At 35.2% G+C, this 18,349-nt stretch overlaps 4 protein-coding genes across 4 annotated transcripts in view; 3 read left to right on the forward strand and 1 right to left on the reverse strand.

The window, feature by feature from the left end:
• Window positions 1-5,049: 5,049 nt before the first annotated feature.
• Window positions 5,050-7,848, forward strand: Bmcp (uncoupling protein Bmcp mitochondrial). Its single transcript, XM_068285983.1, has 5 exons — window positions 5,050-5,358; window positions 5,510-5,657; window positions 5,895-6,311; window positions 6,392-6,452; window positions 7,097-7,848. The coding sequence occupies exons 1-5, from the start codon at window positions 5,292-5,294 to the stop codon at window positions 7,316-7,318; spliced, it is 915 nt and encodes a 304-aa protein (XP_068142084.1). The 5' UTR covers window positions 5,050-5,291; the 3' UTR covers window positions 7,319-7,848.
• Window positions 7,849-8,208: 360 nt separating this feature from the next.
• Window positions 8,209-11,018, forward strand: LOC137573900 (transient receptor potential cation channel protein painless-like). Its single transcript, XM_068285974.1, has 4 exons — window positions 8,209-8,415; window positions 8,510-9,132; window positions 9,193-10,471; window positions 10,529-11,018. Exons 1-4 carry the CDS (start codon window positions 8,218-8,220, stop codon window positions 10,883-10,885), a joined length of 2,457 nt encoding a protein of 818 aa, XP_068142075.1. The 5' UTR covers window positions 8,209-8,217; the 3' UTR covers window positions 10,886-11,018.
• A 51-nt stretch (window positions 11,019-11,069) lies between these two features.
• On the forward strand, window positions 11,070-12,610 carry LOC137573901 (vacuole membrane protein 1). The gene is made up of 2 exons (XM_068285975.1): window positions 11,070-12,316; window positions 12,506-12,610. The coding sequence occupies exon 1, from the start codon at window positions 11,146-11,148 to the stop codon at window positions 12,310-12,312; it is 1,167 nt and encodes a 388-aa protein (XP_068142076.1). The 5' UTR covers window positions 11,070-11,145; the 3' UTR covers window positions 12,313-12,316; window positions 12,506-12,610.
• Window positions 12,611-16,093: 3,483 nt separating this feature from the next.
• Window positions 16,094-18,349, reverse strand: part of loaf (lost and found) — a 33,493-nt gene continuing 31,237 nt past the window's right edge. The window contains exons 4-8 of the mRNA XM_068285872.1: window positions 17,857-18,001; window positions 17,668-17,790; window positions 17,446-17,604; window positions 16,880-17,382; window positions 16,094-16,808 (exon numbers count right to left, since the gene is read on the reverse strand). Coding sequence (XP_068141973.1) covers window positions 17,162-17,382; window positions 17,446-17,604; window positions 17,668-17,790; window positions 17,857-18,001 — 648 coding nt within the window. The 3' untranslated portion in view covers window positions 16,094-16,808; window positions 16,880-17,161. The remainder of the gene's footprint in view (window positions 16,809-16,879; window positions 17,383-17,445; window positions 17,605-17,667; window positions 17,791-17,856; window positions 18,002-18,349) is intronic.

The following is an 18,349-nucleotide window of genomic DNA, read 5'->3' on the forward strand; positions in this document are numbered from 1 at the left end:
TATACACTTTATGCTTGACATTAGAAATCGCAAGTCTTGCAATTAAAGCCTTAAGGCAACTATGTATGGTCTATGTGGGATACTTTAGCTATATATAGACTGATGGAGTAACGATCGAAAGGGTATACCATAATCGCTAGATCGGTCAACCACTAGATTCTACCACATTCCAGCAAGTCATATTTGGTGGTTTCTTATAGCATTAAATGACCTTTTAACTGTGTGCTGATGGATCAATTCTCATTATGGAATCTCGCAATTTCAGGTATTTTCGCGTAGAGCTGTTTACCCTATATGGCCAGCAAATGTTGATGGATACAATATACCATATGGAAATGTCTTAAGAGTCGAAAAGAAAGCTTCTTTTGAATTCCCTCTCTTTGAGGAATTCTGTTTGAGGAGAGAGGGTGGCACAAATAAAAGATTGACCTTGACCCCTTTGGAGTGGGGGGGTTTGTTTGTGGCAAGACATGGTTTATTGTAAAAGTGCCAAGAGGTTGACGAACTTGCCACACAAAAGTGGCATCCACACTAAATTATAGACTACACGAAGGTAGGATAGATACATATATAACAGAGGATACTAGCGACATGTTGCTTATTATACTATTTGGCTGACGCCAACCTGTCGCCTTCAAGAAGAGGGGCGTACCTTATAATGATATTGAGTCGCCTGCTGCCTGTTTTGATTGTTGTTTTTGTTGTTTGTCGTTGTTTCTAGCCCAGTTGGTGTGGAGTCTTGTAAAAGAATTTTGTTTATACACACACACACACACTCACACACAGTTTTGTTGCTGTTGTTGTTGTTTTGTTTTAACCACATTTTGCGAGTAAACATTTTCAGTGATGGCTTTAGCTGTTATTCCTCTCTGGCCTGTACTTGTTTAACCCGTTTCCGTTTATTTCCAAGCTCAAACCAGCCTTGATACGCATATCACACTTGCTCTGGCTCCGAATCGGAATCCGAATCTGACTCTGACTCTGGCTCTCTGACTCCAACTGTATTCGACTCCGTTTTCAACTTTGATTGAGTTGGGCTAGAAGGGTTAAAAGGGTTGGCTAGCTGCCTGGCGTTTGGCTTTTTCGGCGGGAAGGTGGTTGGGGGTTGGGGGTTGGGTTCTGGTGCTAAATGGCAATCGTGTGACGTCAATTTGTTTGTGTTTGCTGCTGCTGCTGCCCTCTGTCTGAGGCGCACGCTGGAATTTATTAATTATCCCCCGCCGGCGCCCCCGCCACGACTCCAACTTGAACTTGGTTTAGGCCCCCAGCTCAAAACATTTTTGTTTATCACAAAAAAAAAAAAAAAAGGGGAAAAAAGAAGGGGGACTCTATGGCTAGGCTAAAAATTCCATTCGTTTCTTAACCGATTTATGCTTGATTTATTGTTTATACGATGCGATGCTCATTTTAATACCCAGTATAACAGCGGAAAAGGATAGGGTATATGCAAGCCGGCAAATTGCATGAGGGAACACCTTGTGACCTTAGCTTATAGGGTATCTCATAGTTGGCAATATTCAACAATTATTTTGGTCTACGTGCCGTGAACAATGTAAGTCTATAAATTGATAAATATTTATAGGTTTTAGTTGGTATTTTTTTTTTTTTGTGTTTTGTTTTCTGTTTTCAGTTTTTCGCATTTCGATTTTCTGTTTTGACATGACGCATAATTAGTAATTAATTCTATACAGTAGCCAAGACAATTAATTCCTTTGCCTTTTGGACCAATAAACGAGCAATTAATTGAAAAATGTATTATTGATTAATTGCTAGGGACATGTACCTCCCCCCCACCCCCCTTCCAGCCCACCAATTAGACATGTGATGTGATGGACTAAAAGGAAACTTGTTTTTTAAAATTAATCCTTTTTGCCATTGGAATGACAATTTATAAGCATTCTCTTATTCAATCCTTGACTAATACTTTGTTTAACCATCGCATTAAAAACTTTTAGTGGGATTGATTCCCACTGAAGTCCTGGACTTTGGTCTAAAGAACGAAGAAGCATAAACGTGTTACTTAAAAGCCACTAAAAATTGAATTTATGATATTAGTTTTTGTCATTCAATATTGAAAAACTGTCAATTTCATAAAGTTTATGATGGCGACAACTTTGGAGACGATATCGCGAGATATTCCAAGTCGAAAATTCCTGCATAATTTCCATTTCATTGGTCGATGGAGTGATGGAGGTGGGGGGGAGGCGGGGGGAATAAGTAGATTTCGTTTCATAGACATTAGACCGGTATTTTTTGGGATATTTTGGCGGTAGCTCTAGCAACGTGTAATAAAATCTTGGGGCAACGATTAGCACATGGCCGAGGAGATCGATCGTATGAGAAATCAAAAAACTAGTCAAATACGATGCTTGATCGATTGTTGGCAATTTCTTTGGCGCCAGTACACTTTGATTTCGACGCCTTCTATGCGGATTTGATGTTTCTTTTTGGGGGTTTTTTGTTTTTGTTTTTTGCCTTTACCATTTTACCATCTAAACATTTTCAATGTGTTAAATATGCAAATTTGCCACAAATTGATTAATAAAAGTCTGCAACAAGTTTGCCATTAAAGAAATTTCTTTCTCTTTTTGTTTTATCATCCCTGCTCCTCTCCATCATTCGAATGGGCCAATTCCCATTTCGTTTAGCGATTTACGATTCTGGGGAATACCTAAATGGAGCTTCCTATTGATTGATTTGGCAACTGGAATAATCTGCTCTTTATGTCTCTATTTAAAGGAATTTTTTGAGTTCTTGTTGTTTTTTGTGATCTTAAAGTGGACAGTGAAAGCAATCGACTGGTTATTTCGGTTACGTAATTAAGTTGGATTCCCTGATTTCAATTACTTCCCATAGACATAACCGGCTATCGCAGGGTAAGCCCAACTTAAAGATCATCGCAAAGGGCGACAAGAGGATAGAGAAATTGTCACTGAAACATAAACAGCCGATATTCAAATGGCAACATGTTTATCTAAATATTCAAACGAAAAGACATTGCCCATAAAAAAGTCGAATTTTACATGTATGCATTTGATTAAATTAAAATTGTCCAAACAGAGATAAACGATTTCGGGGAATTTCCGCATAGCCGAATCAACTGGCTTGTCTGGTTGGTTGAAATTCGGTGACTAACCCAAAAAGTAGGTACATACAATGAGGTCTCCAAGTAGTAGGAGAGTGAGTCTCATCATAACTATGCCAAGTTCGTGTTTGGCACACGCGTTTTGCTATTTAATATTCACACATTTATTGAAGAGGTATTCAAGATACATACATATGTACATACATACATATGTATATAGAAAGAAGGAAAGAAAAAAACTCAAACTCTATTCACGTATGTATACTGAAGTTATCGAAATGATATTTCGAGATCTGACGCAGGTCACTGAACGATGCCTTTTCGATGTGTGACTCGGGACTGCCCTTGGTCTGTAGCCAGCTCTTCATCTGTTGCAGTTGCTCGCCGGTGCCCTCCAGTTCGCCCTGTACAGTGCCATGCTTGGTGTTCATAACCCAACCGCGTATGCCCAGCTGCTTCGATTGCTTCTCTGTGTATTTGCGAAAGGAAACACCCTGCACTTTGCCAAAGATCTCGAAATTACAGCCATACAATTGTTTAGTGTGAGCCATAACAAACAAATTTGAAAACAATAAAGAAAAATATCTATATATGTATGTATGTGTATAGACAGTAAAAGATTTAAACTATTGACTCGATTGAAGTTTCCTTGACCTTGCCAAACCACTGATCGCGATCGAGATCGATGTTAGTGGTGTCAGGAATCCTATTTCTGCAATCATAAACTTATCTAAATTTTTATATCTACATACATAGATATATTTGTTTAAAAATCCATCAGTGGAGTTAAATTTGCTAATTTATTTAGCTCACAGTAGCTGACTGCTTGACGATCGTGGTCCATTTGCCCACGCTTTTCGATACGCTTTACGCTTCATTGGCTAAAATCACTTAGCATTGCCATTGGACGGAGATGCGACAAAAGGAATGTCCGTTTGGTAATTAACTTGAAATTTAACTGTAAAATAATGGATAATTAAATTACATTTAAGACATTTTAACATCTATTCGAACAATAGGATGTTGGTAATAAATTAATTTTTTGTTTCTTTTTTGTTTTTGGCTAAATTCTTTCTATAGAGATTTGTTTGTCTTATTTTTTTTTTTTTTTCTCGTTTCTGTTTGTTTGTTGTTGTTGTTGGGGGTAAACCCAAGCTCTCTGGGAGTTAAACAAATGCGAACTGGTCCAAAAAATTCACAATATGGCGGCTGTCTGGAGCCATTGGCATTGCCGCCACAATGACGCCTCAACTTTCACGATCCGGTCTATGCTTGAATTTCAAATGAGTGACGTGACTTTAAAACTATAGGGGAAGAGAGAAGAAACAAAAAAAAAAAAAAAAAAAACAGCAACCAAAAACAACAAAAACTAAAATCGTTTGCAAAAATCAAGATTTAATTAAAGCGAATTTGTCAACAAAACAAAATACAACAAAAACATGTATATATATATACAGCAGAGAGAACTTGCATGTGGAGATGATGATGATGATCGAGATGGAGATGGAGATGGAACACGACCATCAGTAGGAATTCCCAGATTTTTGTTTTCGATTCGATTTTGTTATTGTGCGAGTTGTTTTTTTTTTTTTGTGTTTAAAATTTGCATTTCTTTGACGCGCAGTTTTTTGATCCACTTTTTCTGTTTTTTAAGCAACAATGTATTTTGTTGTTTGTGCCTTTTGCCCTATACTTAATGACATAGTACAAAGTTTTCTTGTAAAATATACATACAAATATGTATATAACAGTATTTTTCATAATAAAGGTAAAATTGATTTCCTGGCTAAAAGGTAGAGTTTTCTTTTTTTCCAAGTCTTTAAATTTAAATTTAAAATGTTAATTCATTGTAACCGTCGGATGCAACAGATGATTGAACAGCTGTGTTTAACGGCAGCATTAGCCAACACTAGGACCGATATCGATAACTCGGCATTAAACAGTGTGGCTAACTTTACGCACATGCATCAGTTCCCCTCTACCCCACCGCTAGCCTTACTGGTAAACTGGCAATATTATTAAAAGAAAACATATTTCGCCCCAACGCCACCCCAATGAGAATTTCAATCTGTGAACGGATTTAAGACGAAGGCCTCTTTGAAGACGTAACACAAAAAAACTTGAACGTTTTCAGGGGCAAGCATTAATCAACAGGTGCACGTTATAAGTATTGTGACAAAAGTTTTCCAAAATCTAGCCGGCTGCCATGGCTGAAGTGAAGGACTGGCGCCCATTTGTGTACGGAGGCGTGGCATCTATAACAGCGGAATTTGGTAAATATATAGACAGAGAGAGAGAGAGAGATTGCTTATCTCTTGAATCATTATAAACAATTTAGTATACATTTGTATATATATGTAAATATATATACACATGTGTGAATAATATACATATAATGACCATATTTACTCATTATTTGTCCAGGCACTTTTCCTATTGACACAACAAAGACGCGCCTCCAAATTCAAGGTCAAAAGATTGATCAAACATTTTCGCAACTGCGCTACCGTGGCATGACAGATGCCTTTGTAAAGATCTCAAAGGAGGAAGGATTACGAGCTCTGTATTCTGGGTAAGTGTCTGCATGGATGAATGGGATTAGCCAGAGCATGGTAGCATCATTTGATTTGCTTATCATAAAACGTGCAAGTCGCATGTCCAGCATAATGTGTGTGTGGGATGTCGACGACATCGATTGATAAACCGTCTCCTGCGTCAGCTTTAAACTTTGCTCCCGCTCGCTCCACCGATAAGATGCACGAATTTCCCCTTTCAAACTTTGATATTAAATTTATTAATTTCTTTTTAGAATTTGGCCAGCCGTGCTGCGTCAAGCGACCTATGGCACCATTAAATTTGGCACCTACTACACCCTCAAGAAATTGGCGAATGAAAGAGGATTACTCATTCACGATGATGGCAGCGAGCGTGTCTGGAGCAATATACTTTGTGCCGCTGCAGCTGGTGCTATCTCATCGGCTATAGCCAATCCCACAGATGTGCTTAAAGTCCGCATGCAGGTCCATGGGAAGGGTACTCAGCAATTGGGACTCATCGGTTGTTTCAGTGAGATTTACAAGTATGAGGGTGTACGCGGTTTGTGGAGAGGTGTGGGGCCCACTGCCCAGCGTGCCGTTGTTATTGCATCCGTCGAGCTCCCCGTCTATGATTTCTGTAAATTGCAACTAATGAGCGCTTTTGGCGATCATGTGGCAAATCATTTTATGTAAGTTCTCTCTTTTTGACTATGTTTATATGTATATATGTTTATATTATCTAATCTTTTGTCATTCCAACCACTGACAGATCGAGTTTTATCGCCAGTTTGGGTAGTGCCATTGCCTCAACACCCATCGATGTTATACGGGTGAGTATGCTGCTGAAATGTAGTAGCAATTGTCCAACAATATGATGAAATTATTGCACAGTTTTGTGAAAAGTTAGACAGCTTTTAAAATCTAGATCGTTCACATGTTCACTTAGTCAGCTCTTTACCTTAAAGAGTCAAAGATCCTAACATGAAAGAATAGATGATGGAACAATCTTTAATTACTATTTATTATGAATGTAAATCGATTTGATATATGTACTTGGCAATCTATATAGCTTTATTTAAAGGGAGAAATTAACTGTTATAGAATTTGTTTGCATTAGGCGATGAACTTTGCCAAGAAATAAGCAACTAAATAAGTGATTAACTAAACAATTAAACAAGTTAGCAAGTTCGTTAGTATTTAATGTTGATGTCAATGTAGATTTTGATCCATAATTCAACTAAGATAAGGATGACTATTTACAAAGCTTTTGTATCGAATGATCCATAACTTGTCTGCTACTCACTAGTTATTCATTTCTAAGCAAATAAGATAACTATTCAAACTACGATCATTGAAATTGAAAATTAATAGGGTAATTCGCAATCAAGCCAAAATATGTCTGATATTACTTTAAAGCTGAATGGAACAACAGAATTTGAACATTAACATTGTATTTGCCTCTGTTTTATTGTAGACCCGCCTGATGAACCAGCGTCATGTTAATCTGACCATGAATGGCCTGGCGACCGCATCTGCCACACCCAAGCTTTATAGCGGCAGCTTAGACTGCGCGGTACAGACGATACGCAACGAAGGGTTATTCGCCCTCTACAAGGGCTTCATACCCACATGGGTGCGGATGGGGCCCTGGAATATAATATTCTTCATCACATATGAACAACTTAAGAAATACTAACATCGGCTGTAATCACCATACAAATAATTATCAGGTATCCGAAACCAAAAAGGGCCCATTTAAGGGCCCAATCGTGTGAGCTATATACATACATACATACATATATTTAAATACATAAATTGAACAATTGTTGGACGCTAACTGAACAGATTTTCAGTTCGTCCAAGTCGCCAGTTTGCCTTACAAAAATTAGACAGTAGTTTAAAACAAGGGACAGCGATTTATGTAGCCGGCGCATCAATAGTATTTCTAGATTGATATATCGAATTGTGTCTCTACTTTTCTTTTGTTGTTGTTTTTCTTTTTTTTTTTAACTATTATTATTATTTTTTATTAATTTTTTTTCTTCGTTTGCCTGGCTTATGGAAAAGGGAGAAAGTCTTATGCTTGCATTTCCTTTATAAAATCATTTCTTTTAGATTTAAAACGGTCGTATTAAAAATACAAAATACATCAACATTTACTTTGTAAATAAATGCATTTAGTGATAGTGTGCAAAAAGCTTAATAATAAATTGTTGGAAATCTCAATACCACTGGCATTTTACTTTATAGTAACACTATTTCCGCAATAAAACCACGAGAATTCAGATTAGATTAGACTAAAATGTTTTTGAAACTCATATAAAAACGATGTTAATTTGGGTAAAATTTTATATTTACAAAATATGCAGAATCATATAAAATAAGAGGAAGAGTTGCCTTTTGCCATTACTCAGAGATGCGAAAAAAAGTTTAATCTTGAGCAAATTTTGATTAATATATGTATATGTATATTGTATATACATAAGTGCATGATTAATAGCAGTCCGTGTTGATAATGGAACGTCAATAAATACGCGATTAAATGAAATGCATTCTTCGTGGCGTCGTTAGTTTGATTTTAGTACTTAAAGGAGTATGTCGGACTTAGAGCAAGCACTTAAAGATGCCCTGAATCAGAATAATATAGAACGATTCGAAACTGCATTGCAAAATGGCGCCAAAGCTTACGAATATATTGAAAATGGTATAAGCATCTACGAGATGTGCCTCCAAAGACCCAATAGCAGAGAATTTATTGAAGCATGCTTAAGAAATGGATGTACAGCGGATTACGTAAGTGAAAAAACATGAGCTATGAGTAATATACATACATAGTTTTCAAAGAATTCTAATAAAAAACAAACAAAAACATCGTATATACATGTAGGTTAATGAAGGCTTACAGAAAGCAGCCATCAATTATGCAGCGGACTCGGCGTGTAGTGCCAATATCCTGTCACTTCTTAATTGCAATACTAACTTACAACTAGATCATCAGTATGCAGAATTGACTCCACTTAATGCGTTGGCCAAGTGCTTAACAAACGATAATGTGAATGATTTAGAAAAGGCCATTTTTGAACTACTAAATCGTGGAGCTTCGCCCAATATACCCGACAAGAATGATATAACCCCTCTGCACTATATAGTAATTAAAAGTGATTTACATCGCACTCAAAAGAAACGATTGATTAATCGATTTCTGAAAGAAAAAACATTGGACCTGGACCGTTTTCGAAATGGTCAATTACGGGAATTATTAAGGAAGCAGTATCCCGATTTGATCTTACCAGAACCGCGATCAGAGTGTATAACAATGGAAATAACTTACGACAATTTGTTGAACATGCTTAGATATGGAAATGAAAATGACTTTTTAGACATGTCAGCGAATTATAATGGGGGCGAAAATGATATTTTAAAACTCTTGAAGGAATGCATAACCAGTGGACGACATCGGTCATTTGATGAGTTATTGAGAGCCCATAACAACTTGAATATAAATCACGGGTTTGTAATGAAATCTAAATTTATATGTATTACAAATTTATGAATCATTTCGTTCTGCAGGTTTGCGGGAGAAAAAAAACTGACACTCATCGAGTTGAGTTTGATACATGGCAATTGGTATACTCTGGAAAAACTTCTAAATCATCAGGAACTGAAATGGCCCTCGGATAAGCTAATGTTAATAAATTTGATGGGCAGATTAGATGAGCCCCCGGTAAATGCATACAGCGATTACTGGAAATGCTTTCGACTTTTAGTCCAAAGCAAACACGTGGATATCAACGAAAGGGATGAAAGTGGTCATACTCCGTTGCACTATGCTGCTCGATATCGCCATGAATCGGCTGTGCATTCCTTGTTGGCAAAAGGTGCTCGTTTGGGGGCCACAAATGAATTTAAAGAGATGCCTTTGACAGATTTCGATGACACCTTGTGGCTAGAAAAGTATTTCAATCAGTGTATAACAACGAGAAGCAAGTCAAGAGCCGATAAAAGTTTCGAGATAATAATGGATTTTAGGAATTTGGATCTACCAGCCATTGATTACATGGCAGGGTCAAAGCATTTACGTTCGTTGCTAAAGCATCCCTTAATCACAAGTTTCATACTATTCAAATGGAGTTTGTTTTGTGGATTTTTCTACTTTCATTTGATGATGCATGCAATCTTTACGCTTTCAATTTTCATTCATGCATATTTAAAATTTTCTGAACTGCAAAATCCAAAGTCCATCTGGCCATTATGCCTAATTTATATTTGTTTAGCTTACCTCACACTCTGTGAGATTACAGCATTCTGCATTAGACTTAGTCTAAATCGCTGGTTTTCATTTAACTCTTTACTTAATATTGCTATGATTGTGTTATCCTGTATAAGTATCCACATTCCAAGTGCAGAGAGTCAGCGAACTTGTACCGCCTATGTCATATTAATGGCAATCCTTAGTTTCTCGCATTTGTTGGGCGCATTGCCATTACAAAACTCAATCTCTACACATATATTAATGCTACGCGAGACATCCAAAAATTATATCAAGATTTTATTGTTTTATTCAATATATTTTATAGCTTTTGGCTTTTGTTTTTACATTCTATTTGGCACAGCAACAGAACAAGAAACAGAGATAAACACAACAAATGAAAAGAAAAAATCATATCATACTTTCTCTAATCCCATTAATTCCATCATTAAGACTTTAGTTATGGCCACAGGTGAATTTGAAGCGAGCGATATTCGCTTTCAGGGCTTATGTAGCTATTTATTCTTTTTACTCTTTGTGATCTTTACAACACTAATTATATTGAATTTACTTACTGGCATATCCGTTGGCGACTCTCAGGTAAATACATTTGATTTTATGATTTTAATACGTAATAATGCAAACATTTTTTTTTAGACAATACGAGCTGATGCCGAAATCAATAGTTTAATTTGTCGTGCAAGAGTATTGTATATTTATCAGATCTTTGAACAGAATCCGGATACCAAAATAATCATATATCCAAATGACAAAAATAGGGTGATTGTACCCAAAGAGAACGAGAACGATAATGTCCAGGATGTTGAAGGAGATAACTCAACCGAAATGACATCCCTAAATCAGTCTAGAACAGGATTTCGGCAGAATGGCAAACAGAATACAAAATGGCAATGTGATTTGAAACCTCTTCAGCAGCTGCATGGCAAATGGTTCAAATGCAAAATAGATAAGAAAACAAGTCAGAGAGCATTAGATATACAGCCAGGTCGATAGCTGGTTCGAGAATTGATATCATACTCAACAAATGTCAGAGATTTCTTAATTCATTTCATCATTTTGTTTGTTTATACATACATTAGCTGTTACAATTAAGTCACAGAATTGATAAAACTCAAAGGAAAGTAAATTTTATAATGGCATCCCCTTTATCAGTTATTGAGACCGACATAGACAAGGATCTGGCTGCCATATATGATGCAGATAGTGTGGAGAGGAAATCTCTGGTGCTTTGGCGTCGACCATTGATCACCATAATGTATAGCTTTGTTGAGGCTTGTGAATTGATTTTGATTTTCTTCATCAAAGTGCTGAACAAATGGTTTATAGCCATGGCATTTGTAGGATGTCTTATATTCTTTGTACCGGGTCCCCATGAGGTCTATTTGACGATATGCAAAAGGAATTTAGGCTTCACCATGTATTGGCTTGGACTGGGTGTTGTGTCATCGGCGGGCTTTGGCACTGGAGTGCATTCCTTTTTACTATATTTGGGGCCTCACATCGCCAGCGTGGCATTAGCGGCCTACGAGTGTAAGACTCTGGAACTCCCGTCGCCACCGTATCCGGAAGAGAAAATCTGCCCCAACGAGCCGTATCCAAAATTATCCAACATTTGTATGTGGGGCATTTTTGGGAAGGTATGGCCAGAGGCTTTGCTCTGGGGCGTTGGTACGGCCTTGGGTGAGATGCCGCCATATTTTATGGCCAGGCCAGAACGTGCTCCAGGTGAGTATATGGATGGTATTGAGAAGCTAGAATTGCGAGCCCAACATCGGCTAAACGGGAATATAAGCGTATTGGATCGTGCCAAATTGCATATGGGCCATGTGGTGCAGAAGACTGGTTTTCTAGGCATATTACTATTCGCAAGTATACCCAATCCCTTGTACGATTTGATTGGTCTAACCTGTGGCCATTTTTTGATTCCATTTTGGAAATTTTTCGTAGCCACTCTCATAGGCAAGGCTTTCATTAAGGCGACCATTCAGCAAATAGTCGTCATTGTGGCCTTCAGTAATGATCTCGTTATCAGGCTAATCCATGGCTTGGGTCAAGTGCCTATGGTGGGTCCTTACATTCAGGCTCCAATCAGACAACTCTTGAGATCGACCAAGCAACGTATGCATAACAATGGCCAACATGACAATGACTCATCTAGTTTGGATTTTGTTGCTGAAGTTTTTCAGATTTGCGCCTTTCTGATGATCGCCTATTTCATAATTTCCACTGTCAACTGGCTAGCTCAGAGACATTATCGACGCTTGAAGGAGACTCAACGAAAGCTGCAAGCCATCTCAATGGTGGTCGAAGAGATTGATCATAATTCCAATGCGCAGGAGTCTTCTTCACATGGAGAACTAACAAATCCTGAAGCAAATGACACAACGTCTGCAAAAGAAAATGACCGAAACGGAAACTAAACTAGTTAGTGTTTATTGCAAATATAGCCATAAACTTTAATATTGGGCCTAATATTTTTATATTTCACATTACTTTCATACACAAATAATCATTCAAAATCGAGAACAAAAAAAAAAATTATTTGTTTTACTTGCTTTTGATTTTTTGAGCTGAAAAAAAGGATAATGTTCATGCCATGCCATGTCTCCGCAGGACATTGACCGACTTTGTCAGGACCACCCTTTTCTGTATCCTCCTGGAGGTCTAGGACTATGGATCTGCATCCAAGGACTTTCAATATCCTTATAAATATTTAACTCGGCCCTGAATGAATGACAGTTGAATGAGTGGCCAAAAAGATTGTGAAAGATTTCTATGCGATCAATCAAAATGATGGTCCAATTACTTATAAACAATTAAGATAAACGCACAAATGTTTAACGTTTTGTATTCTTTATTTCATTATAATTAGTTTCGTTTTGCATTTGTTGTATTTGTTTTTGAGTTTTGGGTCGGTTTTTGATGTTTTGTTTTTTTTTTTTATTTTCTTCTTATTTTTTGTATATTCTGCTTGGTGTGAGAGTCTGATTCTGCTTCTGATCTGGTATTATTTCTGACATTTGTGTTATTCGTACATACATATATATATATATATATAAATATATATATATAAATATATATATATATATACTCACGATCATTGTACAAATACATTTATATTCAACAGCAATTTTTTAACACAAAGCTAAGCAGTTTGTGAGTTTGTTTAAACGGTTTTTGTTTTTGTTTTGTGTTGGTATTGTTGTTTGTTGTTGTTGTTGTTGTTAGATAAATACAAAATGACACCACATATTAATTAATTAATCTATGAATCAATCAATCAATCATTGAAACAATAATTGCATTTATTGCGGACATTCTGCTTTTGCTTTTGAACAATTAAAAAAGAGAATTTCTGTCTTCGGCAAATGCTTAAATTAAAGCATTATTAACTAAAGTGCAATTTAGCCATGCTACACAGTACAATCCGATTCCTAACATTTGCACTACGCTCACACGCACACACACACACATACATACATATACATATACATATAGACATATGTATGTGTATGTATGTATATTAACCTATTATAAGTATGAGTACCTTTCATTTTGATGGCAATTATAATGAATATTTGGTTGGAACATTTCATTCATTCATAGATTATACGTAGTACTCATTTTTGATATTATAACTATAATTAATGGTTATGCATTATGAATTCAAATTGTACATAACTTAAAAGCCTTGATGTCCTTTTTTTCTGCATTATATTCTTTTGATATCTAAAAATACATACACATACATACATTATAATAATCATAATTATAATAATAATAATAATAATAATAATGATGATGATGATGATCTTGTTGTAAAGTTGTAGAGTCTTTTCGGGTGTGTGTGTGTGTGTGTGTGTATTGGTAATTATAGTTAATATTAAGTAGAAAATTTCAACATATACATACATTCGGAAATTGAATCAATCAACCAAGCAGCACACATTCATACCGTATTCATACTTATTCATTCAATTTTACTCCCACTTTGGATTAATTTATTTATTTTGGTTTTTTCTTCTTCTCTCTTTCAATGCCAAATTCATATTGTTAAGTGATATATGTATATCTATGTATATACCCATTCCTAAAAAGGGTGTCCGGGGGGTGCGTGGGGGAGTGTATCCCTTTTCCTCTTGCCCCCCTTACCTTGGAATGATCATATTCATATTATCCTCTATACTTTAACTACATTGATTACAAATGCATTTTTTATTTAGTTTTGTTTTCTGTGTGTGTATTTTGTGTGTGATTTCTGCATTATTATTATTATTATTATTATTATTTATCATAATTTTTTTTTTTGTTGTTGTTATATATTCATTGTATTTGTATTTCCATCTAAACCCATTTACATATATATTTACTCATAATTTTGTCAGTATTTCAATATTCCTGTATTGCATAAATTATTTACTTTCATGTGGATATTCATAATGTAATTAATTGTTTGTTGTTTAGCATAAATTTATTATCATCATTGAAATAATTATTAAGTTTAATTTGTTTTGTATTACATATTTGAAGTTTTCTTTACTTTGTTTTTTGTTATCTGTTTTATCATTTTGTTTGTTTGTTGTTTTTACTAAAATTTGACGTCTAATACAATTTGCTTATAGTTTTGTTTGCTTACTTTTTGGTTAAAAATTCAATTGCCTATAATTTATGATAAATATATATATATATATACTATATATATATATATATGTTTTGCATTTGCATTTTCAAAGATATTATTCGAAATGAAAATAATTGATTTTTGTGTTATATATATATATCTTATTTTGTTTTGTTTTCTGTTTTTTTTTTTTTTTTTTTTTTTTTTTTTGAAACCCTAAATGAACAGAAAAATTGAATTTAAACGCATTGCCACGGGTTGTTTTTTTTTTTTTTTTGTTTTTTCAATAGGGATCCATATACATACCATAACTTATTGTTCGTTCCAAGTGGGCGGGGGAGGGGAGGCTTTTCATTATGGATCCCTGTCTGTCTGAACACATTATAATTAATTCTAGTATTCAAATTGTTTTCGTTTTCGGTTTCGTTTTTGAGATTTTGAAGCAAATGAACTTGATTTGAGTTGAACTTGTTGTATTGGAAGTATATTGAAAGACAAAATTGTTAGCAGCTTATTAAATATTTGTTATTATTCTCAAATATTTCCACTTGTTATTATTCTTTATTTTTAGTATGTAGTTTTTGTTTTTAAAAAAATATTAACGGCGGGAAGTACTACAATCATTTTTCAAGCATTTAGTTTAGTTGTGAGATTTCATCAATTTCAATTTAATTGGCTTGTTATATAGAAATCGCTATCATATACGATTTTGTAGCAAAAATTTCTTTTTTTTTTTTTTTTTGTTTTGGTTTTCTTTTTGTTTTGGTTTGATTGTAGAAAAATGTATGCGGACTTTACGCTTTGTTTTCAATTTTTGTTTTTTTGGTAGTTTTCGAAAAGTTTTTTTCATTGGGATTTGGTTTTGTGTTTTTTTTTTTTTTTTTTTGGTTTTTCGTTTCTTGTTAGTTAGTTGTTGTGGTTGTATTATACTTATCAAAAAGCAAAAAGGTTCTTCTTCCTTTGTATTGTCCTTAATGTCTCAGAAATTTGTTGTTGTCAGTTTATGATGAGAAAGTGGGTGAAGTCTGTTTCTATCGGAGAATTTGTTTTCGGTTTCTTTTGTTCAATTTTTTTGGTTTTTACTTTTTGGTTGGTTCCCATCATCATCTACTAATTATCATTTAGGACAATGGAAATTGTTGTTGTTGTTGTTATTCATCTTTTTCTTTTGTTTATGTTTTTTTTTTTTCATATTCTTTTTTTTTTTTTGTATATTTTTATTTTTTTTTTTTTTTGTAATCTTTTTCTTTATTTATTTATTTTGTTCATTATAATATTGTCTACTACTTTATGTACATCCCTTGTTTTTGTTGTTGTTCTTGTTCATGTTGTTGTTGTTGTTGTTGTTGTGTCCATTGTATCATCATTATTGGTTGTTGTAAAAATCGGAAGTTATATACTTGTATACTTAATGACAGTTATCGTTTTCATATTTCTTTGCTTGAGCTTTAATACTTCATATTTTGGAATTTGTTTTTTTGCTATCTTTTTTTTTTTATATATATATTTTCCATTTAAATGCTTTCAATTCGATTGTTACTCATTCCACGTTTTTTTTTGTTGTTTTTTTTTTTCTGGTTCTCATTTTAATAAGATTTTTTTTTTTTTTTTTTTTGTCTTTTCATTAGTTTACCTTTGTTTTTAAGAACTTTTTCTTTCTTAACCCGCAATGCAAATTCATTTTGCAAAAAAAAAAAAAAAAACCAAAGTATTAATAATAATATTATAATTGAAGAGCAATAGATCTATGATTGCCTTCCTAGGAATTAGTCTAGCAAAACTAAATGTCAACAGATACACAGAATATCATAAGGAATAGAAAACAAAATGAGGATAAAGTATTTTTAATTAAGCCGGCATGCCGACTCTGAGATAATACCCTGTAGCCAAATAAGGGCCTTGTCTATTGAGCTTAATGAGATTTGAAGTTTTCATTTGGTTTGCTTAGCGGACAGGGGAGAGGGAAAAAGAATCAATATTCAGACGAAAGATTTAAATAGAACCCTTTGGGTACAGGCTATAATTTAGTTTAAAGGGTAATGGGAAAGGGGGTCTCTTCTACTTTTTGTTTCTCTTCTGGGTTGTGTGTGTGTGTGTGTGTGTGTGTGTGTGGGGTCATTTAATATATATTTATAAACTATTTACAAGTGCATTGGTTATCCGACAAGAATATTTTGGTTTTTTCTTTGGAGATATTCTTGCCCAATGCTTGACGAGATTCTGCTTGGGTACCAGCAGAGATCCCTTAATCATACACCCTGCGCGGTGATGTCCACATTTATTAGTCATACAGTCCTGCAATGCAATGAAGATGAACATTTAGATGTGATTATTACTATTCAAGCTCGGTAGTTCGGTTTACTCACTTCATTTAATGCTCTGCAAATATCCATAAAATTTACTTAATAAATTACAGATTATTGTGCTCAAGTCAATGTTTGTCGGTTGTTGTTCCTCATTTTTGTTGTTGTTCGTATATAAATCTTTCATTCGTTCATTCATTCATTGGCCAATTTAGACGAACCATTCGTCCTTTTGGGCAGCACCAACAGCTGCAGCAGCATTGGCGGCATTCGAATGATTGCCAATGCCAACAGCGATGTTCGTCTGGCTGAGACCGGCCGAATTTTGTTGTGAAAGATCTTGACCTAATTGACGGAATTTGCCAAGCACCAAATGGGACGGACTTTGGTGGCCATCTTCAAGTAATTGTGTGGAATGCGGTGGTACCCGGATGGTCCCGCAGGGTGATGCCAGTTTCCCGACGTCGGCGGCAATTGTGTGTGCTCCCTTGTCAGAGTGCCAATGCCAACGCCATGGTAATGCAGATGTTTCGATGATCCATTTGTATCGGCATTTGTAGGATGCACTGGATGGAAATTACAATTTTTATTGAAATGTTGTCAAATTGTTGACTATTCTTATTACTTACACTGCACTGGTAGATTTTGATTGACGGTATTCTCATCTTGGCGACGGCACACACAAATGGCAATGGCCACAATGAGAGCACTTAGCACAAGCAGAACACCGACCACAATCAATACGAACCAGGTCATATCCATGCCAAAAACTGTGCTGGTTGTTTCACCTGGTAACAGATACATAAATCATCATCATCATCATCAAGCTAATAGACTTTTTATTGACTTACTTTGGCATAGATTTTGAACTGATTCATCGGAATTATCGCCACAATGATTTACCCCATCGCATAGTAGATCGGGATGTATACAGAATTCACGTGTGGCACATGTGAAATCTTTGCAAGTATGCTCTGCAATTGGATTGAATGATGGTTAATGTCTTCTTTTAAAAAAACAGACTTGTCTAATCAACTTACTTGGATCCTTCACCGATGTTATCACCAATTTGAAACCATTCGCATCGGTACCCCAGCCATCGGTCACGTATTTCAGTGTCACAAAATTTGTGCGGGTCAAAAGAGCATTCACTGTGTTCTTTGTATTGCGACACGAGATGTCAATCTGGAATGATGAGATACAAAAAGGAAAATGAAAAGAAGTTCCAACAACTACGTGTAAAGGGTTCAAAACTTAATCTGAATCTTTTAGTGCGACGCCCCTGGATGGCTAATCCGGCACTGGAATCAACTGATACTGGCCAGTAGCTAATTAGCTTTAATTATGGTAAATATATTGCGACACAATTGACAAATGCTATTTAATGGTAACCCAGTTCTGTCATTTATTGTTAGCAGTTTTCAATTTAAGTGAAAATCAAATTAAAGCGACAAAATGTATAGCATACTTTTTGGGGTTATACTTTACTTCTGTAAAAATCAGAGCAAGGAAAACGGCTACGGCATGGAGGAA

This window comes from Drosophila tropicalis, unplaced genomic scaffold (assembly GCF_018151085.1).
Source record: "Drosophila tropicalis isolate 14030-0801.00 unplaced genomic scaffold, ASM1815108v1 contig_443, whole genome shotgun sequence".
Taxonomy (NCBI): Eukaryota; Metazoa; Arthropoda; class Insecta; order Diptera; family Drosophilidae; genus Drosophila; species Drosophila tropicalis.